At 32.1% G+C, this 23375-nt stretch overlaps 1 protein-coding gene across 1 annotated transcript in view; it reads left to right on the top strand.

Moving 5' to 3' along the window:
• Positions 1-23375, top strand: part of LOC114335746 (baculoviral IAP repeat-containing protein 6) — a 214717-nt gene that overhangs the window by 151574 nt on the left and 39768 nt on the right. The window contains exons 24-28 of the mRNA XM_028286039.2: positions 3505-3897; positions 6162-6343; positions 8767-8973; positions 11065-11280; positions 16741-17007. Coding sequence (XP_028141840.1) covers positions 3505-3897; positions 6162-6343; positions 8767-8973; positions 11065-11280; positions 16741-17007 — 1265 coding nt within the window. The remainder of the gene's footprint in view (positions 1-3504; positions 3898-6161; positions 6344-8766; positions 8974-11064; positions 11281-16740; positions 17008-23375) is intronic.

The following is a 23375-nucleotide window of genomic DNA, read 5'->3' as shown; positions in this document are numbered from 1 at the left end:
TACATGTTCCACTCATTAAAACGCCCATTTGGTGATAATAATTTAATAATTTGGTCTGATTTTTGCATGAGAGTTTAATCTCTGTTCGGAGAGTGTAAGTCTGTTCTGTCGGACAAAATAAATGTGCCGTTTTCGTGGTCTGACCGTTCCAAATTTTTATCCTGTTCTACAATTAAAACTTCCCCTGTTCCAGTGTTCCCATATATCAAAGTTTGTCCGACTAGACATCCTTAAGCTATTAACAAATTTTCAGCTTGCTATTAATCAACTTTTTTTTCATATGCGGGATCCAGACCTATAAGGTGTGTCACCTTCAAGGGGTTTTTGGGGATTTTTCCCATTTTATAGACTTCAAAATAGATGTTGTTCTGAAGCTATTTCCTTGTGGCATTTTTATGATTAATTATTTATATGGGAAATAAACCACAATTAAAATGAAAAAATAATAATTAGCAACAACATTTTTGTTTATTTTAGTAATATTTTGTATTTTGACAACGGCACCCGATTTGGGCGTCGAAACGGTAATAAAATTATTTTTTCATTTTAATTGTGGCTTATTTCTCATATAAATAATTAATCATTTCAAAATAGATAAATAAAGATTTTTTTGTAGTTATAATTTGAAGTAACAGTTCATTATACTTAAAGGCATTTAAAGATGGGAGAATCACATTCAAACCCACTAAAAACCATATTAAGTTTTTTGAGGGTTTTCTGAATATTTTTTTTTTCATTTTTGACGTATTTTATGGAATTAAAAAATAATTTTTTTGACCGAATTTATTTTTAAAAATAATTTTATCCCCCTTCCCCAACCACAAAAACGTCATTTTTCGTTTTTATTATTTTTTAGGTGTAATGCAATTAATTTAAAATTTTCAAAAAATTGACAGTTATAATTTAGGCGTTTACAAAACATGTCTATTTTTGATAGACCTGTAAGTTGATTGTACATAACCATAAATGCAATATTTTTCGAAAAAAGCGTATTACTTTTTTTGGAGATGTCTACAGGTCTATTTGTTTTATTTTATGTACTGTATCATGTAGTATATTTCTAATTTTTTCTAATTTTACTTTAAAAAAACTGGGTTTTTAGGGGTTTTTGATAGTATAGATTTTATTGGGACCGTGCAAGTTCGACAAAGCGACACCTGGTTTCTACGCTCAGCAACATTATTCGCACTTTTAATTATATTGGCCAATTATATTAGTCCTGGTTACTGGATAATTGTCAAGGCCATAGTCCAAAAGAATAATAAGAAGAAAAAATAAGATTAAGGTTATGTTATTAAAACGTAAACAATTGTATGTAGTAAATAAAATTATTTATTAAAATGCAGTACTGCAAGCAAAATTAAATTTACCTTTATATAATAATTGCATATCATATCAATATTGTGGAGCAATATATAATTTTTCTTCTTCAATGACAGTAGGTATGAAATATACGTCAATTTGACAATTTCAATTGACAATATGAATTTTTTAAGAAAGTTGCAATATTTCTACGCTATTAATTCTCGCACGATCGTTTCTCGTATCCCCTCCAAGTACTTGCACACCGCGAATAGACTTCGAAATACATCAAACCAAGGTTTTTTTATAGGTTATAATATATACTTTGAAGTAACTGAGTCCTTTAGGATATTCAAAAAACCCCCAAAAAAGATCCACGAAAAAACATCCACGGTTTTGGGGCATTTGAAAGTGTTTCTCCCATTTGTAAATGTTCTGACTCAATTACCTCAAATTATATATAACCTTATATATAAATGATATAAAAAAACCCCTGATTTGATCTATCATGAAGTTTATAAAATGGAGAAATCCTCAAAAACCCTTAAAAACCAGTTTTTGGGCGTTTGAAAATGACGCACTTTACCGAAAAATCTGAAAATAAATTAGAAATATAGTTTTTGGTAAAATACACAAAATAAAAAATAGACCTTCAGCCATCTTAAAAAAAAAAAGAATGTGTGTGTACTTTGTACGCACGTAAGAAGTTATACTTCTATTATATTTATTATTTAAATATTAAACTAACTTTCTTACCTACCACTTTTAAAACTTTTTTATTAAAACGATACCAAAAATTAAAAAAAAAACCAAAAAAAAAGATATGAATCGTCCGGGATTTGAACCCGGGACCTCTCGATCTCCGGTTCACACGCTCTACCACTGAGCTATATCCCTTTGCTTTGACAGGTTACAAGATTTCTCATACATACTGACAAATTTAATAGATAAAGCGAAGTATACAAAAATACTTTAAATATACTTACTATTATTATAAAATATCTTATTCCCGAGGAAGACAAATCCAAAGACACAAAAATTATAATAAATAATACATTTACTAAAACACTAATATATCCGTTTACTTATTTGCGCTGATACATACGTATCTTGAAAGATTAGCAACGAACTACATACTGTCTGTGTGCGCATGCGCCCGGCATTTATAAAACTTCACTTTCGATCGTAAAGAAGTATAACTTCAAAAAATTACATGCTTTTTTCGAAAAAAAAATCCATTTTGAGGTCGTGTACATTCAATCTACGGGTCCATAAAAGAACGTGTTTTGTAAAAGCCTCAGCTATGCGTGTGAATTTTTTTAAATTTTTAATATGATTGCATCCCACCTAAAAAAATAAAAACCAAAAAATTACGTTTTTGCCGGAGGGGCAGGGGGGACGGAAGGTTATAATTGCGCTGAGTCTTATTTTTTAATCACTTAGAACGCAAAAGAATGAATTCTTGGAAGTGGGGACATTTTGCTCATCTTAGGGCTCTTTCAAATATTAAAAAAAAAAATAAAATCTTGAAAAAAATGGCCAACGGAGAGAGATTTAGAGCATTGATACCTTCGGAATGGGACGTTTCATCGCCGCCGTTTCGATACCGCCGGTTCATCGCCAGTCCATTTCATCGCCGTCTGTTTCATCGCCGGCCGTTTCATCGCCAGTTAGTCAGTTGATTTTGTATTATGGGAGATGACACGACACGACGTTAAATTCAGTTCAAAACTTATGACAAATAAAAAGATAAAAAATAGTATTATATCAATTTACTGTTCTATTTCTACTTCCCCTAAATTTGATACTAACTAGTATTAAATTTGTAGTGTTAAATTATATTTTATATTATAAAAGCTTAAAAGTCTATTAAAAGATTAAGTATGGTAGCGGAAATGATCATATCTCGCATTTCCTAGAATTCCTAATTAATACTAAAAATAAATAATAAATGTAACTGTCGAAAATTGGTCGAAAATTCGGAAATATATCAGTTAGCGATTAACTGACTGGCGATGAACCGGCCGGCGATGAATCGGCCGGTGATGAATCGGCCGGTGATGAACTGGCGGCATCGAAACGGCGGCGATGAAACGTCCTAGACCCGATACCTTCATATTTACGATAAAATTTGTGAAAGGAGGATTTGGTTGGATACCAGTGTTATTATTATTGATGAGTATTAATTTATTTATCTTCTAGGTTAATCTTGCAACTACTGCTTGAAAATGAAAAGATACCAGTAAGCATAGAAGCAGACGAAACCCTTTACAAAAGTTCAAAATTAACCCAGAGCTACATACCCGCTCACCCGGCATTCAAACAAACCTACAACCGCGCCATGTTGTGCTTGAGCACCAATACAACACTACTGGAAATCTTGGAGCAGCACATATTTTTCAAAATATCGTACAAATCAGATTTGTTGGTTCACAAGAAGAATAACTTCCCTACGCGGAAGGATATCTTCTCGTCTTGGTTTGCTCCCGATGAGCAGGAGATGAGCATGGCTGCAGGTGTTACCGCCAAAGATAAACGTGCCAAAGATGCGAAGAATCAAGCCACATCGACGACGCCGCTGTCAAAAAAGAAAAGGTAAGATAAAAGTTGGTTATTATAAATATGATCTACAGTGTATGTTCCTTCTATATATACTAAGGATTTCAACCGTTTTCACTGGATTCCTTCACTCAACTGTTCTCGCAAGTTCTTTTTGTTTTGCCAGTCCCCTTGATGTAGATTTCTTCTTTCCATTGCTTCATCCATTGCATCTCTGAAAGATCTTCGGGGTCTCCTCTCTTCTTTCTTCCTATCGGGCTTCACTCTGTTATTCTGTTTATCCAACGATTTGGGTCTGTTCTTCTGAGATGTCCGTACCAGGTTAATCTCTTCTGTTCGATGTAGTCTATTATATCAGAGTTCATTCCCATTCTTTTCTTATACTTCTTGTCATGGTATTATACAGGGTGTCCCGAAAAATTGGTCATAAATTATACCATACATTCTGGAGTCAAAAATAGTTCGATTGAGCCTAACTGACCTTAGTACAAATGTGCTCATAAAAAAAGTTACAGCCTTTTGAAGTTACAAAATGAAAATCGATTTTTTTCAATATATCGAAAACTATTAAAGATTTTTTATTGAAAATGGACATGTAGCATTCTTAAACATCTTAATCACATTTTAAAACAATCATCTTAAAACAAAATTACAGTGAAATTTGTCCACCCCATAAAAATTTTATGGGGGTTTTAATCCCTTAACCCCCCCCAAATTTTTGTACGTTCCAATTAATTCATTATTGTGGTACCATTAGTTAAACTTTTTTTTCCTCTTAGTATTTTTTCGATAAGCGAGTTTTTATCGAGATGCGGTTTTTTTTTAAATATATTTACATAAAAATTTTATGGGAGTTTTGTTCCTTTAAACCCCCCAAATGTTTCTGTGCGTTCCAATTAAACTATTATTGTGGTACCATTAGTTAAACACAGTGTTTTTAAAACTTTTTTGCCTCTTAGTCTGTTTTGGATAAGTCACCTATTATCGAGATGTGGCTTCTTTTTCAAAATATACCTAAAAATGTAAATTATAAATACATTTTCAGATTTATTAACAGGTCTCATACAAATATGTGGTGGATTCGATAAATATTCAAAATATCTCGATAAACATTGGCTTATCGAAAAAGTCCTAAAAGGCAAAAATATTTTAAAAACAGTGTGTTTAACTAATGGTGCCGTACTAATAATTAAATTGGAACGTACACAAAAGTTTGGGGGATTTAAGGGAACAAAACCCCATAAAATTTTTATTGGGTACACAAATTTAACTTTAATTTTTATTTAAGATGCTGCTGCCATAAGAATGCCACATGTCCATTTTCAATGAAAAATGTCTAAGAGTTTTCGATATATGGCAAAAAAATGATCAACTATTTTCAGAACAACATTAAAAAATTAATTTTCATTTTGTAACTTCAAAGGGCTTTAACTTTTTTTGTGTGCACTATTGTCAATAGGTAAGTGAGGTTCAATCAACCTATTTTTGACCCCAGATTCTGTGGCATAATTTATGACCAATCTTTTCGGGACACCCTGTATATTCTTCTTTTTGTTTTTATGCTGATGTTCTTATCCCACAGTACCGGGCTTAATTTTCGTATGCAGTCTCTTGTTTGTCCTAGTCTATTTTGTATACCCCATTCCACGAATATACTTCTGTTTTGGATTATCGCGACAACGAATATTTTACTGTGCAAAATATGAAGAACGAAAGTAAATTGCAAATTATATTGTTGTTTATTGGAGTAATTATTAGAGCAAAATACTTTCGTACTTCTTATGTTGCACAGTAAAATATTCGTTGTCGAAGTAATCCAAAACAGGCGTATGTTCGTGGAATGGCCCATATATATTTTTCGGTTGTTCCTTTGTTTGATATGAAACCTAAATACTTGTACTTGTCTGTTCCTTTGATTTGTTTATTACCTTCGTCTATTTTCAGCTGTTTTATTTCTGTGTTCTGCGTTGTTAGGTATTCAGTTATCTTTATATTTATTTCCATCCCATGCTTTGTATATTCCTGATCCAGTTTTCTCATCATAAAACTGGAGTCATCTTCGTCTTGTGCGATCACTATTTGGTCGTCAGCAAAAAGGGTAGATATGTAGATGTTCGTTCCTTACTGGTATACCCATTCCTTCGCACTTTCTTTACATGGTTTCAGGGTTTTTTCCAGGAATATTTTGAACAAGGTAGGAGATGTGGAACAGCCCTTAGTAGTAGTCCCTTTTTCGTCTTAAATTTACTGCATATTCTATTGCAGAAAAAAATGTGATATAATTAAAAATTCTGTTTTAGGTATGCTTCGAACTCAACCAGTGCAACTGACGTAATCGAGGGAAGGCTCATAAAATGCGAGTCATTTTCTGACCAACCACTGCCGCTTACGGTAAGCCTGGGACAACTTTTAAGACTGATAGAGTCTAATGGAAATACCGCAGATTGGCCTTATGTACATCTTAAGATCTACCAATGTAAAAGTAAGTAATTCTTCATTATTAATAATTGTCATGTAAAATTAAATATTTTAAATTTCAGTATGCCATTTCTTCTAGGTTTACTTTTTTTACTTCTGTTTCTTCGTAGACCATTCCTTTCAGAACGTTGGTTACCATCATAGCTATCTTAATTTTATTCACTGCCACCATAAATAGCATGCTTGTATCAATACCATACCAATCTCGCAAGTTCTTCAATCATGAAGTCTTTCTTCGTTCTGGACCGTGTTTGCCTGCTATTTTCCCTTGCATAATATTTTGTAGCAACCTATATTTAGGACCTCTCACTACGTGCTCGAAGTACTCCATCTTTCTCTTTTTGATGCTTTTTATAAATTCATTAGTGTTGCTGAAACGTTCTAGTATAGGGCTTTTCATTCACAGTCATTTGTTTCGAGCTTCTGTCATGTGTCACATAATATTAATATATCTACGTCATACGTTATTGGTATAGGCTCTGAGCTTCGCTGGTGGCGCTCCTGGCGGATTACTAATTCAACTTTCACTGGTAATTTTCAAATTTATTATTTAATTGTTATCGCTTAATATTTACAACGCAAAAAATTAATTAAATTGTACTCGATTTTTTTAAGATTTTGCTAATCATTTTGACGTTCTATTGATAATATATGAATTTCTTACTTCGGATACTTTCACAATTATCGTGTAGATGGCGCTAAGATTACCGTTTATTTCAATCAGCGATATTATGGAACATTAAAAAAACTTAAATTCAGTATTTAAAACGTAAGTATATTTAAGGTAAAAATATATACCATAGCTTTGACCAACTAATATTTTTTAAAATTAATGTTTTTACTTTTAATTTTAAATTAATCACTTTGACATTTATGTCAAATTTCCAGTAAACGTTTACATACTTGCCACTACTGGTGCTCGCGAATTTGTAAATATCCCCTCTACGTACGAGCTCACAGCGTATATAACAATGATAAAAACCAGATACGTATGACGTAGATATATTAATATGTGACACATGACAGAAGCTCGAAACAAATGACAATCGATGAAAAGCCCTATTGTGGAGTTTCGAATCTTCTCCACCTAAGGAACTTTTAAAATTCTTCTATAGTACCACATTTCGAAAGCCTCAAGGCGATATAGACCACTTTTATTCACAGTTCAAGACTCAACACCATAAAGACCGAGCAGCGAACATATAGCAGCGAAGTAGACGGATCCTCAATGCCAATTTTAGGTCTGTGTTACATAATACCTTAGATATCCTTCTAAAAGCGGCTTTTCTTCTTCTTCTTCTTATAATAGGCCTCTTGGCCTGTTCCTTACCGATTTTGCGCTTGTATTCGTAGCTGTGATGTTGACTGCCAGCTATCTCGCCACCTTTTAAAGCGGCTCTGGCATACTCAATTCTGGATCTAATTTCACCGTGACTCTAATCGTTGCAATTTAACTGATATCCAAGGTAAACAATTTGATCAACTTGCTCAAGTTTGGTACTATTTACATATATAGATGGTTTTATATTGTGTTGTTGTTTACTTATTACGAGTATTTTATCCGTTTGTTCAGATCCAGATATGCTTCCTTACAGCCCTTAACGACACTGTCAAATAATGTTTGCAGATCTTCTTGAGTAGAAGCTAGGAGTATTGTGTCGTCCGCATATCGCAAATTATTGATCACTTCACCGTTCACAATTATTCCTTCTTGTTTTTCAGAAAGTGCATTTTTGAAAATTCTTTCCGAATAAACTGAAAGAACATAACACTCGCTTAATCATCTAAAAACCCTTCAAAAGCCCTTATCAATCTTACAGTATTCCTTGTTTATACAGATTCTTTTTGAGTCTTTAACTTGTCTGCCCTCGGATAGGAAGATACAGGTCATTTTTTGATTATATATTATTGTAAATAAAACGGGATAATTTCCGAAGGTTGGCTGTATACCATCTAGTTAAATAAATTTAACGTGAAGTAAAACACTCCCTGGTGTAGTTGGTATATGTATTTTAATAAAAATTAAAAATTTTTAAAAATCCAAAAGGATTACGTTCAAACGTTTTCGGACTTATCAGTCCATCATCAGTGAACCTAAAAGCAAGTGATCTCACTTAATAAAATTGAAAAGGCTGAAATTTTGACTGTTAAAAATTGAAAAGTGTGATTAAGATTACTTACTCCCTGTCCTTGCAAAATAGCCACAATGCCAAACACTGGTTAAGTTATATGTTCAATTTTTAACAGTCAAAATTTCACCCTTTTTACTTGCTTTTAGGTTCACTAATGATGGACTGATAAGTCCGAAAACGTTTTGAACGTAATCCTTTTGGATTTTTAAAAATTTTAAATTTTTATTAAAAGATACCAACTACACCAGGTAGTGTTTTACTTCACGTTAAATTTATATATTATTGTAATTTTCAGATAATGATGATAAATGTAGTAGCGAAACGAATTCTTCTGTATTCCAACAACCACCAATTTGTAGTGCCTTACAAGTGTTTAGTTCGATGGGCGGCCTCGCGTTGCTTGCTCAACATCTTCCTACCGTTTATCCAGAAGCAATTAGGTCGGCTATTTTAGAAAAATCCCCACCGGATTCTTCCGATTCGGAATGGATAAAAGTAGATGGTAAGTAAAAGCGCTGTTTCTTTTACGTACCAGAGTAAATAATTTTATAAAGGGTACCCACCGTTAAAATCCATAATTCCACGGTACCACTCCCACAATTCAATTTTTTTTTCATTTTTTTTTTCTTTACGTTTCCCAAAAACTCAATTTTTTCCTTTTTATTATTAATTTTTTTTTGGTGGGCTGCAATGAATTTTTACAATGAGTGTACATCATCTGAAAATTAATTTTTTTTTTGAAAAAAGCGAAATTGTTGTTGGAGATAGCTGCAGGTCTATTTTTTTGTATTGTATTAAAAATATACTTATACTGATTTTTTTCAGATTTTTCCATCATGTGCGCCACCTTCAAAAACTCGAAAAACTGGTTGTGTAGAAGTTTTTGGGGATTTTCCTCATTTTATAGAATTCAAAATAGATCTAGAAGATTTTTTACATAATGTATAATTTGAAGTACCTGATTCCTTTAGGACATTCAAAGAATTGGGCAAAACATCTTTAAATCCCCCAAAGATGTTTTTCTGCGTTTTTAAGGAGTTTTCCGAATTTAATCAAATTATTTTTGAGATCGATACAACGTGAATCAATGCATCTCCAATTCATATTCAAAAAATATCAAAAATAATAGTTACAAGCCTCAAAGAAGCAAATACAATAATCGTCGATGCGAAAAACGAGGTTTTCAAGGGTTATTCGAAGGTTTTACTTAGTTTACCCAACGTTTTTGTACCTTTCTACATCAATCAACAGCATGTTTTCAAATATGTTATAAAATAACATGAGATAATGTATTTACCATATTCAGAAAAGCTAGATATTTTTTGAAACAAGCGAAAAACCCGGTTTTCAAGTGTTTTGCTGGATTTTTTTACTTTTTTTCGGCCATTAAATGGCACAATTCAAAGTGCGTTCTTGAAAAACATGAATTGATGTATTTTCCAGCCGTAGACAAATATATGCAACATCATCTTACACGAAAAATCTGGTTTTCAATTATTGTTTTAGTTTTTACTGGATTTTTCGCATATTTCGCAAAGGTATAAAAAAGTTATGTAAATGTAGTAAGTCTCCACATAACCATAAAGGTAACAAATAACCCTTGAAAATAAATAAAATGCAGTATATATTCTGTACATGGAATGTACATTGTTATACAAAATATTCCGACTACCTCATAATTTCCAAACACAATTTTTATAAAATAAATTCACCTACTTAGTTTGCAGTTTTTATTTGACTAAAAACTGTTATCTGTTATTAGTGTACAATAAATTGTAGTGTACCTATTAACTAAATTAAAAACAAAATTATAAATTTTAAGATAGATTAATAATTTTTAAAACGCTTGATTACCAGGGGCCAGATTTTTTATGAAAAAAAGGTAAAAACAAATCAGTAGTTAGCATCAAATTTTATTGAATGCATACAGATGAAACAATTTTGAGTCGTCTTTAACCTTTAAGATGTCTTAGTGGCAAAACTTAGTGGTTATTTTGGCAAAACACTCGTGTAAATTATTTTGATTTAACGTTTTAGAACTGTGAGATCAAATGACAAAACGAATTGTTTTCCTCGAGTTATCGTCCATCTTTGAAATTTTGAGCGCCCTCTGTCGGAATTTAATTTTGCGTATTAAAGTGTTTAAAATGGGGAAAGTCCCCTAAAACTCACTAAAAAATCAGTTTGGCGGGTTTTTGAAGGTGACGCACCTTACGGAAAAATCTGGAAAAAATCAGAAATATATTTTTTGATAAAATATACACAATAAAAAAATTAGAGTTGAAATAAAAGAATGCATTTTTAGGTTATGTACACTCAACCTACGGGTTTATAAAAATAGACAAGTTTTGTAAAAACCTTAACTATGTGTGTGAATTTTTGAAATTTTTAAATTGATTGCAACTCTCCGAAAAAAAAAAAACAAAATAACAGGTTTCTTGGGGGAAGAGGGATGGGGTAGCGGGCTAAAATTGCACTGTGGTATTTTTTAATCACATAGAAAGTAAAAATGAAAAAAAATGGAATTCTGGGAGTGAGGATATTTTGCCTAATGGAGGGTACCCTTTATAAACAAACTAATAATTTATTTTAGAATCTGATGATGTGTGTGAAGAAATTTGGGAAGATACTATCGGGACCAACTCGCCTTCTAAATCTTCAGTTATAATCTCTCATGTGCCACCTCATTCGTTAACTGCTTTCGGACTGTTCCTGAGGCTACCGGGATACGCTGAAGTACTACTCAAAGATATGAAAAAAGCGTTATATCTCCTCAGGTTGACTTTAGGGGTAACAGACGACGGCGAAGGTAAATTAAAAATTAAAAAATCCACATTATTCAAAAAAAAATTTAATGACAAAATCCTTTATAAAAGGTATACTTATTAAAAAACCCTCAAAGGGCCACATCTAAATCACAGAATGTTTTAGGTCTACATAATATCATCATCAGCGCTGTTACAGACAAATCACATACTGAGCCACCAAAAATACAAGGGTAAAAACCCTTTAAATGTTAACAAAATATGTTACAGTTACATTACTATTAAGAAATTAAAGTGATGGATAAAAATCCTTAAGGATATGATCTTTGGCATCATATGACTCCCCACACGGCAAATGGGTTGCTTGTTTGAAAATGTGTCTTTACATTAAGGACATTTACCGTCCTTAAGGTACTAGTACACTTTAGAAGACCAAAAATAAGCATTTTTTCAAGATTTTTTTCCTCAGAATCTTTATTAAAAATGAACATAAAACCTTTTACATATTAATATAATAATAAAATACAAAAAATATATCTTCTTTCATTTACGCACGTTCACTGATATTGTAGAGGGCGCCAAAGTCGAAGCCTCGAAAAAAGTAGTTCCGATGGCGGACAGTTAATCTCAGGATTGGGATCTCTGAAACAAAAAAATCGTACGGCATTTGAAAAAGGAAGGTTTCTTACGTGACAATTTACCACCGTTGGTGAAAAATTCTGCCAAAAAAAGATTTTACGGAAATTTGAAAAATGTTTGTGAAAAAATCACCCATTTTTCTTCAGTTTTTCATGGTTAAAAAATATCTATTTTTTATTTTTTGGTCAAATTGTGGTAAATTGTCACGTAAGAAACCTTCCTTTTTCAAATGCAGTACGATTTTTTTGTTTCAGATATTCCAATCCTGAGATTAACTGTTCGCCATCATTTTTCGAGGCCTCGATTTTTGCGCCCTCTACAACATTAGTGTACGTGCATACATGAAAAGAGATATATTTTTGAAGTGAAAACTTCTTTAGGGACGTTGTGCGATTTTTAGATAGGGGAAAAAGCATTGAATTCGCGACCGTCATCGCGACCTTCATCTTTAGGGACGTTGTGCGATTTTTGGATAGGGGAAAAATCATTAAATTGGCGACTGTCATCGCGACCGTCATCGCTTATACTATATATTATGTATATGTAGATATAAATTGTGTAGACGCATTTAAATTTAAAATAAATGTAACACCTATTTTAGGATGAGGAAAAAGGATTGATTTCGCGACCATCATCGCAGCCGTCATCGCGTCGGCGAAATAAATTTTGTACATATATAAGTATATTATGTATATGTATATATATAAATTGTATAGCAGTATTTAAATTTAAAATAAATGTAAAACCTATTTTAGGATGGGGAAAAATTATTTATTTCGCGACCGTCATCTCTTGCGAAATAAATTTTGTACGTATCTATATTATGAGTATGTATACATAAATTGTATAAAAGTATTTAAATTCAAAATAAATGTAAAATCTATTTTGGGATGCGGAAAAAAGATTGATTTCACGACCGTCATCGCTTCAACGAAATCAATTTTGTACGTGTATTATTATAATGTACGTATAATACAGTCGAACCCGCCTATTGGAATAGCCTTCGTGCCAAGCAAAAGTATTACTATAACCGGGATATTCTAATAACCGATCATAAGTGGCAAGTAAAACCGTTTCGGGACCTTAAATTTTTATTCCTTAAACCGGGATATTCCTATAACCGGTATTCTAATAAGCGGGTTCGACTGTAATACTAATATTATTGAAGTGAAAACTTTTTTAGGGACGTTGTGCACTTTTTAGATGGGGAAACAGTGTTAAATTAGCGACCGCCATTGCTTCTGCGAAATAAATTTTTGAAGTGAAAACTTCTTTAGCGACGTTGTGCACTTTTTAGATAGGCAAAATTATTGAATTAGCGACCGTCATCGCGACCGTCATTGCTTCGACAAAATAATGTTGGGAAGTGAAAACTTCTTTAGGGACGTTTTGGTCCTTTTAGATGGGGAAAAAGTATTGAATTTGCGACCGTCATTACTTCGACGAAATACATTTTTGAAGTGAACACTTCTTTAACGACGTTGTGCACTTTTTAGATGGGGAAAAAGTATTGAATTAGCGACCGTCATCACTTCAGCGAAATAAATTTTTGAAGTGAAAAGTTCTTAAGATAAAACAGTAGCGATCAACAGGTAGCAAAAACGCGTTCCAAGATTACGGCTGTAATTTCGAATATTTTTTCGAGATATTTGGCACACGTATTCGTAATATAATAAAGAATGGCGGTACATAGCCCAATTTGAAAAATATTTTAATATGTGGAAATTACTCTCTAATTAAATACAATATTAAAAAAACGAGCCTGTACGGCCATTAAAAGAACAAAAAAATAAACTTTCTTCAAATAAACTTTTTTATCCGATGCCTAGATTTTGTGTCATTTTGGAACTACTAAAATTTTTTATTTCATTAGTAGTTCCAAAATGACACAAAATCTAGTCATCGGATAAAAAAGTTTATTTGAAGAAAGTGTATTTTTTTGTTCTTCTTAATGGCGGTACAGGCTCGTTTTTTTAATATTGTATTTAATTGCAGAGTAATTTCCACATATTAATATATTTTTCAAATTGGGCTCTGTACCGCCATTCTTTATTATTTTACGAATACGTGTGCCAAATATCTCGAAAAAATATTCAAAATTACAGCCGCAATCTTGGAACGCGTTTTTGCTACCTGTTGATCGCTACTGTTTCACCTTAAGGGACGTGCAGTTTTTAGATGGGGAAAAAGTATTAAATTAGCGACAGGTATTTGTTCGACGAAATACATTTTTGAAGTGAAAACTTTTTAGGGACGTTGTTTACTTTTAAGATGGGGAAAAGTGTTGAATTACCGACCGTCATCGCTTCGGCGAAATAAATTTTTGAAGTGAAAACTTTTTTAGGGACCTCTTGCACTTTTTCGATGGGAAAAAAGTATTAAATTAGCGACCGTCATTGCTTCGACGAAATAAATTTTTGAAGTGAAATCTTTATGGACGGTGTACACTTTTTAGATGGAGAAAAATATTGAATTATCGACCGCCATCGCGACCGAAATTACTTCGACGAAATACATTTTTGAAGCGAAACCTTTTTTAGGGACGTTATACACTTTTTAGATGGAGAAAAAGTGTTGAATTAGCGACCGTCATCGCTTCGGCGAAATAAATTTTTCAAATGAAAACTTCCTCAGGGCCGTTGTGCACTTTTTGGATGGGAAAGAGGTATTGAATTAGCGACCGTTATTGCTTCGACGAAATAAATTTTTGAAGTGAAAGCTTCTTTAGGTAGGTACGTTGTGCCCTTTTTAGATGGAGAAAAAGTATTGAATTATCGACCGTCATCGCGACCGTCATTGCTTCGACGAAATAAATTTTTGAAGAGAAAACTTTTTTAGTGACGTTATACACTTTTTAGATGGGGAATAAGTGTTGTATTAGCGACCGTCATCGCTTCGGCGAAATCCATTTTTCAAATGAAAACTTCTTAGGGACGTTGTGCACTTTTTAGACGGGTAAAAAGTATTCAATTTAGCGACCGTCATTGTTTGACGAAATAAATTTTTAAAGTGAAAACTGTAGGGATGTTGTGCACTTTTTAGATAGGAAAAAAGTATTGAGTTTGCGACCGTCATCAATTTGCAGAAATAAATTTCGTACGTACATAATATATATTATGTATATGTATGTATACATAAATAGCATAGAATGTACGCAATGCTTATATAATATAGGTATAGCACTTCTTTTTGGATGTGGAAAAGCATTGAGCTTGTAATTTATATATTATAAGAAGTTTTCACTTCTGTCGGCACTCCCATGAGTGCTTTAATTTTTTTTTGTACTCTCTAAGAGTTAGATATTAATATATAAAAAGTTTTATGTTCATTTTTAATAATAGTCCTGTCGCCAGTGGGGGTACAACGGCTTCCTTAATTCAGATGGACTTACCCAAGTTTTTTTTTATGTATTTTGACCCGTAGAACACGAATTTTTTGGGTAACAGTCGATCCGGATGTCGATAAGATTGTATAAACAAAGAACTTGAGGAATCACATAACAGCGATTTTTCGCAAAACAAAACATTTTTTTGTATTTTTTGGGTCATTCTAAGCAAAAAATGTTTTTACAAGTTTTTTCGTAGGATGCATAGTTTTCGACATAAACGCGGTTGAACTTTCAAAAAATCGAAAAATTGCAATTTTTGAACACGAATAACTTTTGAATGAGTTGCATGTGAGAGTTCATTTTAAATGAAGTAAAAGACAGACGTACTCTCAATCATTTATTGTAACTTCCGACGACCGGTTTCGCTCTCTAAAGTATGCAGAGCATCTTCAGGTCAACGGTTACAAGTATAACTTTTGATTGAAAAATAAAATAGCAATTCTGCTTACCGCATTTGAAAGTTCAAGTCAAATTCTGTCGGTTTTAATTACTTTCATTGCTAAAAATTAATTTTTTTATTGTTAAACAAAGCTATAAACACAATAGTGATTGAATGATTTCAATGCATTTCTCATTTGAAATCGAATGAGTAGGCGCGCATACAGACTATTTCTACGTAGATTACGTACATTAAAACGCATGCATTGGGCACGGGAAACACTATGTGTTTATGACTTTGTTTAACAAATAAAAACTTAATTTTTAGCAATGCAAATAATCAAAGCCGATAGAATTTGACTTGAACTTTCAAAAGTTCAACAGCGTTTATCTCGAAAACTATGCATCCTACGAAAAAACTTGTAAGACCATTTTTTGCTGTGAATCACCCAAAAGAATACAAAAAAAATGTTTTGTTTTGCCAAAAATTGCTGTTATGTAATTCCTCGAGTTCTTTGTTTATAACAATCTTATCGACATCCGGATCAACTGTTACCCAAAAAATTCGTGTTCTAGGGGTCAAAATACAGAAAAAAACTTGGGTAAGTCCATCTGAATTAAGGAGGCCGTTGTACCCCCGCTGGCGACAGGACTATAAAGCTTCTGAGAAAAAAATTCTTGAAAAAATAATTATTTTTGGTCTTCTAAAGTGTACTAGTACCTTAATGTAAAGACATACTTTCAAACTTACAAACAAGCGACCCAAGTGCCTTGTGAGGAGTCATATGATGACAAAGACCATATCCTTACGGATTTTTATCCATCACTTTGATTTGGTAATAATAATATAACTATAACATATTTTGTTAACATTTAAAGGGTTTTTACTCATGTATTTTTGGTGCCTCAGCATGTGATTTGCCTGTAACAGCACTGATGACTATCTAGTAGATTGAAAACGTTCTGTGATTTAGATGTAGCCTTTTCAGGGGTTTATAATAAATATACATTTTATAAAGGATTTTTCTTTAATTTTTTTTTTGTAAATACAAATTGTTTGACGTGGATGGTGCTCTAAAAGCAGAGTGATTTGTTTCAGGTGGAGATATTTTCAATTCTCCTATTTCCGATTCGTTACCTACGTTACCTTTTGAAGTTTTGAAAAAGTTGTATGACGGCACTCCCCTCAGTACCGACGATGGAAGGCTATTGAGGAGAATAAGTATTAATATAGGCGTAGTTCATTTACTATTAGCCTGTATAGGAATATTTTCTCATCAGTCTAGTAATGCCGCCAATGGTACTGATAAGGATAGCCAGCTCCTGAAACTGAAGGAGGATAAGTCACAGTTATATTGGGCGAAAGGTAAGTTTTTTGTTGCGAGTTTATTTACTTATTTATTAACTTTATTTTAATTGAAAACACTTAATTTATTAGTCTTTATATTTAATTTATTTACACACTAAAACCTATAATTTATATCTAATTACTTTGTACAATTTATTTTACATTTATCAGTAACGCGCACTCGACATCGAAATTATGACCAAAATCCGTTCCATATAAAATCTTTCTTATATGTCAGTACGCCTCTGTTCTGGAACCTTTTAGCCACTTTACGCGATGCAACTAATTGCGCAATTAATTGCACAATTTCTTGCAGCAATAGAAATTGCATCGTGTCATACGAAAATTGCACACAAAAGCTGCAACTTAAATAGAACATGTCCTATTTTTCATGCAATTTTTTCTGCAATTTGTTTATATTTTTAGTGACGTTTAAGGCTACACTGTTTGTTTTTACTACATTGACATTCTGCCATCCTAAATTTCAAACTAAACAATTTTATAACAAAACTAGAGGAACTTTTGTTCAATTTCACGCTGCACAGATAACATTATTCTGGTGGATAACTTTAATTATGCAACATAGGGATTAAAAAAACTATTTTCTATTTGTATTTCTTACAACTTGTCTCCTTTTGTAAATGAATAATGTATTATAGGTATTTTTGCATTGGGTATTAATTGATTTTGTTATCATACATTTTATTATAATTTTCTCAAATTATAATCTAACATTTTTAATCTAATATCTGATAACTCTACTCAAAAAATTACATTTAATTTATAAAAACAACATAACCTAAAATTTATGCTATTTTGTCAAAGTTTCTGTCAATTTCATGTCAGTTTATGCAATTGTTTGCACCGTGTAATGACTTTATAGGGCTTTTCATCGATTGTCATTTGTTTCGAGCTTCTGTCTTGTGTCACATAATATTAATATATCTACGTCATACGTCTCTAGTTTGTATCATTGTTATATAGCAATAACGTATGACGTAGATATATTAATATTATGTGACACATGACAGAAGCTCGAAACAAATGACTGTGAATGAAAAGCCCTATTGCAGAAAGTTAGTTGCAACTTATTGCACAAGTGCTTGCGCAAGAAATTGTGCAACTAATTGCGCAATTACTTGCATCGTGTAAAGTGGCTATTCAATTGGAGGCGACGATCAGTCTGGTAAGGCTTCCAGTATTTTTGATCATATTCGACGCGAATGCCGAATAATACGGGATAAGTAGACTCTTAATTACCTGAAAACAAGTAATTGACTGCTGTTTATATGTACGAGGGTCCGATCGGATCATTGAATAATGTGCTATGTATTAGATTAACACAGTCAAAGTACGATTGACTTATCAACAAAAGAACTTATCTGGTTCGGACATATACAAAGAATGTATGAACAACGCATACCAAAGGAAATACTAAAATAACGACCCCAGAAGAAAATAGAAGATAGAAGAAAATAGGTAGGTCGACAAAAGTTGGAGCAAGGAATAGACAAAGAGCTGAGAGAACTAAGCATAGCAGAGGACCTGTGGAACAGCTGGACGAAGTGACGATTGGAAGTCGGAGAACGGCAGGGAGAACGTAATAAACCGACATGTAGGACTGTGGTGTCATTCATATGACACAATTGACAGTTTTTAATAGGGCATTCCAACATTCTGTCAAAATTAAATCAATATGGCAGCCGGAAGGACAACATAAATGTTATTATATCAGTTCTTAATGTGTTTTAGATCATTTTAGTTGCGTTTGTTTGTCATTTTGTTTTGTACAAGGATAAATTTAACATTTTCACTGAAAGAATGAATTTAAAAAGATAATATGCCTCATTTCATCAAGTAATCATGATAAAGTTCAGTTTTGTAGGTTACCATCAGTGCTACATTTTAAACATAAAACAAATAAATAAGTTATTCTCTGAGAGACAAAAACAATGGTTAAATGCTATAAAACGTCCTATAAAAATGCTAAATAACTAACTATGTATGTCCATGTTACTTACGCTTGGAAAACTGTCTAAACTGTAGGTTAATTCAGACCCCTTAAGGGAAAGTGGACCTACATTATTTATTTTGCCAATCTTTTGCTTGTACCTACTAGCAAAATTTGTATTGTCTACCAATAACTTTATATGCACTTATGTTTATTTATTCACTGCTTAAAACTAAATAAAGTCGTTCAAGTACTTCTACAACTAAAAGCTACACAAAATCTACAACAACATGTTCGGAAAATACAACTAAAATAGTATATTATGCAACGAGCATTTAATGATGGTCATTATGAAGCGAGTATGAGGGATACGGAACTAGCCGTATAACGACGAGTTTCGTATAGAGTACGAGCTTCATAATGATAATTAAATGTAACTTGTATATACGATTTTTTCTATGATCATTCACAACAAAAAATATATTCAAATTCATTAATTTTGTAGCGCAAATAAATTAAGTAGTTTGTCAGTTTGACAGTTTGTTTACATATTAAGAACTGTCAAAGCGTATGTATTTGACTCGCCATTGGTTAAAAATCATAATGTTGTTCTGAAGCTATTTCCTTGTGGCATTTTTATGATTAATTATTTATATGGGAAATAAGCCACAATTAAAATGAGAAAAATAATTTTATTAACGTTTCGACGCCCAAATCGGGTGCCGTTGTCAAAATACAAAATATTACTAAAATAAACAAAAATGTTGTTGCTAAGTAAAAACTTCTAATAATTTATTTAATCTGACTCATTTATATTGGCAATTCAGACATATATTATACATTTTAAAGTAGAAGACTTTAAAATGATATTGCCAATATTTATGAGTTGCGTTCCTGGGACGACTTACTGAAAGATAGTTCATTCGATTACATGAAATAAACCCCAACTCAAGAATATCCGTCACAAAAAAAAACAGATATCTCAATTACAAATCAAATCACAACATCAACGTTAAAAAGGGAATCATTAAATCCTTATATGATAGAGCCAAAATTACTTGTTCTAACGAAGATTCCTTTTTAGCAGAAAAACAATTGTTAACATCTGTTTTATTAAAAAATGATTATCCTTTATCGTTTATAAATAAGGAATTGTCAAGATTGGATCGAACGGAACAGAACAACTTAGAACGGGATCCTACAACATTCACAAGAAATAATACGAGGAAAATATCAATACCATAATATAAAAGCACTATCCGAGAAACTTCAAACAATAGGAAATAAATTCAACATTTCAACAACAAACACATTGAGATCTATTCTATCTAAAACTAAACCTAACAATGATCAGGAAAGAACAAAGAATTACATTTATAAAATACCTTGTGAATGCGAACAATTTTATTTAGGTGAGACATCAAGACCATTAGACGTTAGAATAAGTGAACATCAGTCTTATATTAAAAATAGAGAATTTGATAGATCTCATATATGTCAACACGCATGGGATAATGAACATAGAGTTCAGTGGAGAGATTCAAGTATAGTCCTGAAAGAATCAGATAGTAAAAAGAGAAAAATCAAAGAAGCGGCTCTAATTATGCTAAATGAAACCAATTGTGTCGCAAATTCCTCGGTAAAATGCAGTAGGATGTGGTTACCCATACTGAAAGAGGAAGTCAATAGAAAGAAAATGCCAAGATTAGTAAGTCAATAATATCGAGCTAGTACATATTTTATATTTTAGTATTACTTATATATCTAGTATTATTAATATTATTTATAATTTAAACATGTTACAAGTCAGAATTTGGTATTATTTTTTGAGAGTAAATTAAATGTAAGACCAAATACTTACGATGTCGGGATAGTACCACAGGGTTTTTCCTGGTTTTCCCTTGTGATTTACTATGAAGTCTCTAACGCGAGAATTTTACTGTCGTTGCATTTGGTTGTCTTTTTAAAGACATATCACATGCTATAATTTTTTTGTGACGGATATTCTTGAGTTGGGGTTGATTTCATGTAATCGAATGAACTATCTTTCAGTAAGTCGTCCCAGGAACGAAACTCATAAATATTGGCAATATCATTTTAAAGTCTTCTACTTTAAAATGTATAATATATGTCTGAATTGCCAATATAAATGAGTCAGATTAAATAAATTACTAGAAGAATTTTTTACTTAGCAACATTTTTGTTTATTTTAGTAATATGTTGTATTTTGACAACGGCACCCGATTTGGGCGTCGAAACGTTAATAAAATTATTTTTTCATTTTAATTGTGGTTAAAAATCTGTATCGTAATGAAAATCTGTATCATAATGAAGTTCATTATGATTCAGGTAGTGAAATCATAATTGACATATTATAATATGAGAATAGAAAAAAATTGTTAACTGTAAAAATTAAGAAACAATGTGGTACAAATAATATAAACAAAGACAATGTTTGACAGTTCCCCTCCCAGTGGTTTTATATACGTCAAAGCCTTGGAATGCCCTATGCCAATAGTGTCAAAAATTCATAAATGTCAATAGTGTCAAAATTTCATAATTTAGTGGAGTAAACTTGCCTGTGGACCAATAGGGAACTTGCATAAATTTTTAAATTCGAAAAAAATGTTATAAATCACAACACAACATAATTTAAAACATGTGTTTAAATTTCATTTAAACATACGAAATAATTTAAAATATTTCGTCAAGTTCCATTTTCTTTAATGTCAATTTGTCATTATAATATATTTGTAAGTATAGTTTAAGATTAGCAATAAGTGACAATGTGTAAGGACATGAAAACAATTCACCGTGCTCTGGACTGTCACAAAAAACTTCAACAAGAAAAGTCAGAAAATTATAAAAAAGTTAGATGAATTTTTTCTCTTGAAGACATACGTTGTTTCTAAAAGTTTGCACTCACAAGAAACAATACTTTGTTTCTCTCCAAGTTTTACATATTACTTTATGTAAAATAATAGTTTTTTACTGATCAGAAGCAATACTTCGTTTCTTCAAGTTTTTGTTCTCAAGATAACGCAATATTTTACCACCTGACTCCAGATACTCCAAGAATTATAGTGAAAATTCTCAGATTGGACAACCTCACCCTTCACTCTCCACACCCTTTGGGATTTAAAGACGAACTTTTTTTCCGTTTTTATTTTAGTAAGTTTATGTCACGGACTAGTCAACATCTGTAAGTTTGTAAGTTAAGTTATTGTTATATTTATTTCTAAAGCTCAGCTAGAGTAGGGTTTTCAGGTTTTTTTCATTTAACTATATATTTTTTGTACTCTTGTTCACTATTATTTTGTTTTTTCTCATTTACAATATACAATTGTCCTAGTTATACGTTCTTTTTAATTTATCTTTAGCTTTAGTGGAATTATATGTCAGCTCATTTTTCTCTTTAGTACCTTTGCCATCTACAGTATTTCTTTTGAGGCACAATATTGATATTTCGATATTAAAGCAAGAGCTCTTCTATTTACGATCCTGCACCTGTGCTTGTACATCTCTAATCCAAGATCTTTTCAAGATTTTTGGACACTTGGTTAACTCAATTGTTAACACAAGTTGTTTGGTCCTTCGAGCCGGATCTTAGAGGCTCTATTCTGCTCTAATCATTGTTTTCAATTTATTGCTCAAACACCGAAATTTCCACTTTGTGAAAAGTTCAAAAATTCCACTAAAATCGTCCTCAAACGTTTTCTCTAGTACCTCTGAAATCCTAAATCATCTGACAACACCACCCAAGCACCACAATAACGATAATCTTGTTCTAACTCATCCCAACTCACAAATTTCTTGCTAGACTCCCTTATTAGCGTTCCAGGTTTTCGAATATAGTGGGACAATTGTATATTAGATTTAATTGTTGGATTTAAAACAAACGGAAAATGGAGCTTGAAAAATCGTTAAAGTCACGGCGTTTAGCTAAGATTAAAATTACCAAAATAAGCAATTGGTTGACAAAGAATTTGGATGATTTAAATATTCACTCTGTACAGGAACGAATTGTTCATTTAAAGGAGGCCTACACTCTGTATACCTTTTCACAAGATTTGCTGGACTCTGAGGAAGATTATGACAATTCCTCAGAAGATTCAGATGTTATTGATAATTTATATTTTTCTATAATCTCAACTTTGCAAGATAAGCTGCGAAATTTTCAATCGCCCTCAAGTAATGAATCACACAATTTAAGTTCCGAATCAGTAGGTCACAACTCTAGTATTTCTCATAAAACAGTAAAACTTCCCGAATTAAAAATAAATTCTTTTAATGGCGACATTAACAATTTTCAAACGTTTCATCAAATTTTTTTAAGTATAATTGATTCAGACTCTTCTCTGTCAACTATTGAAAAATTTGTCTATTTGCGGTCGCTGTTACAGGGCGAACCATACAAACTAATAGAAAACTTGCC

This window comes from Diabrotica virgifera, chromosome 6, assembly GCF_917563875.1.
Source record: "Diabrotica virgifera virgifera chromosome 6, PGI_DIABVI_V3a".
In the NCBI taxonomy this organism is placed as follows: domain Eukaryota; kingdom Metazoa; phylum Arthropoda; class Insecta; order Coleoptera; family Chrysomelidae; genus Diabrotica; species Diabrotica virgifera.
Note: the sequence above shows the minus strand (reverse complement) of the source record. Positions and strands in the feature narration are given on the sequence as shown.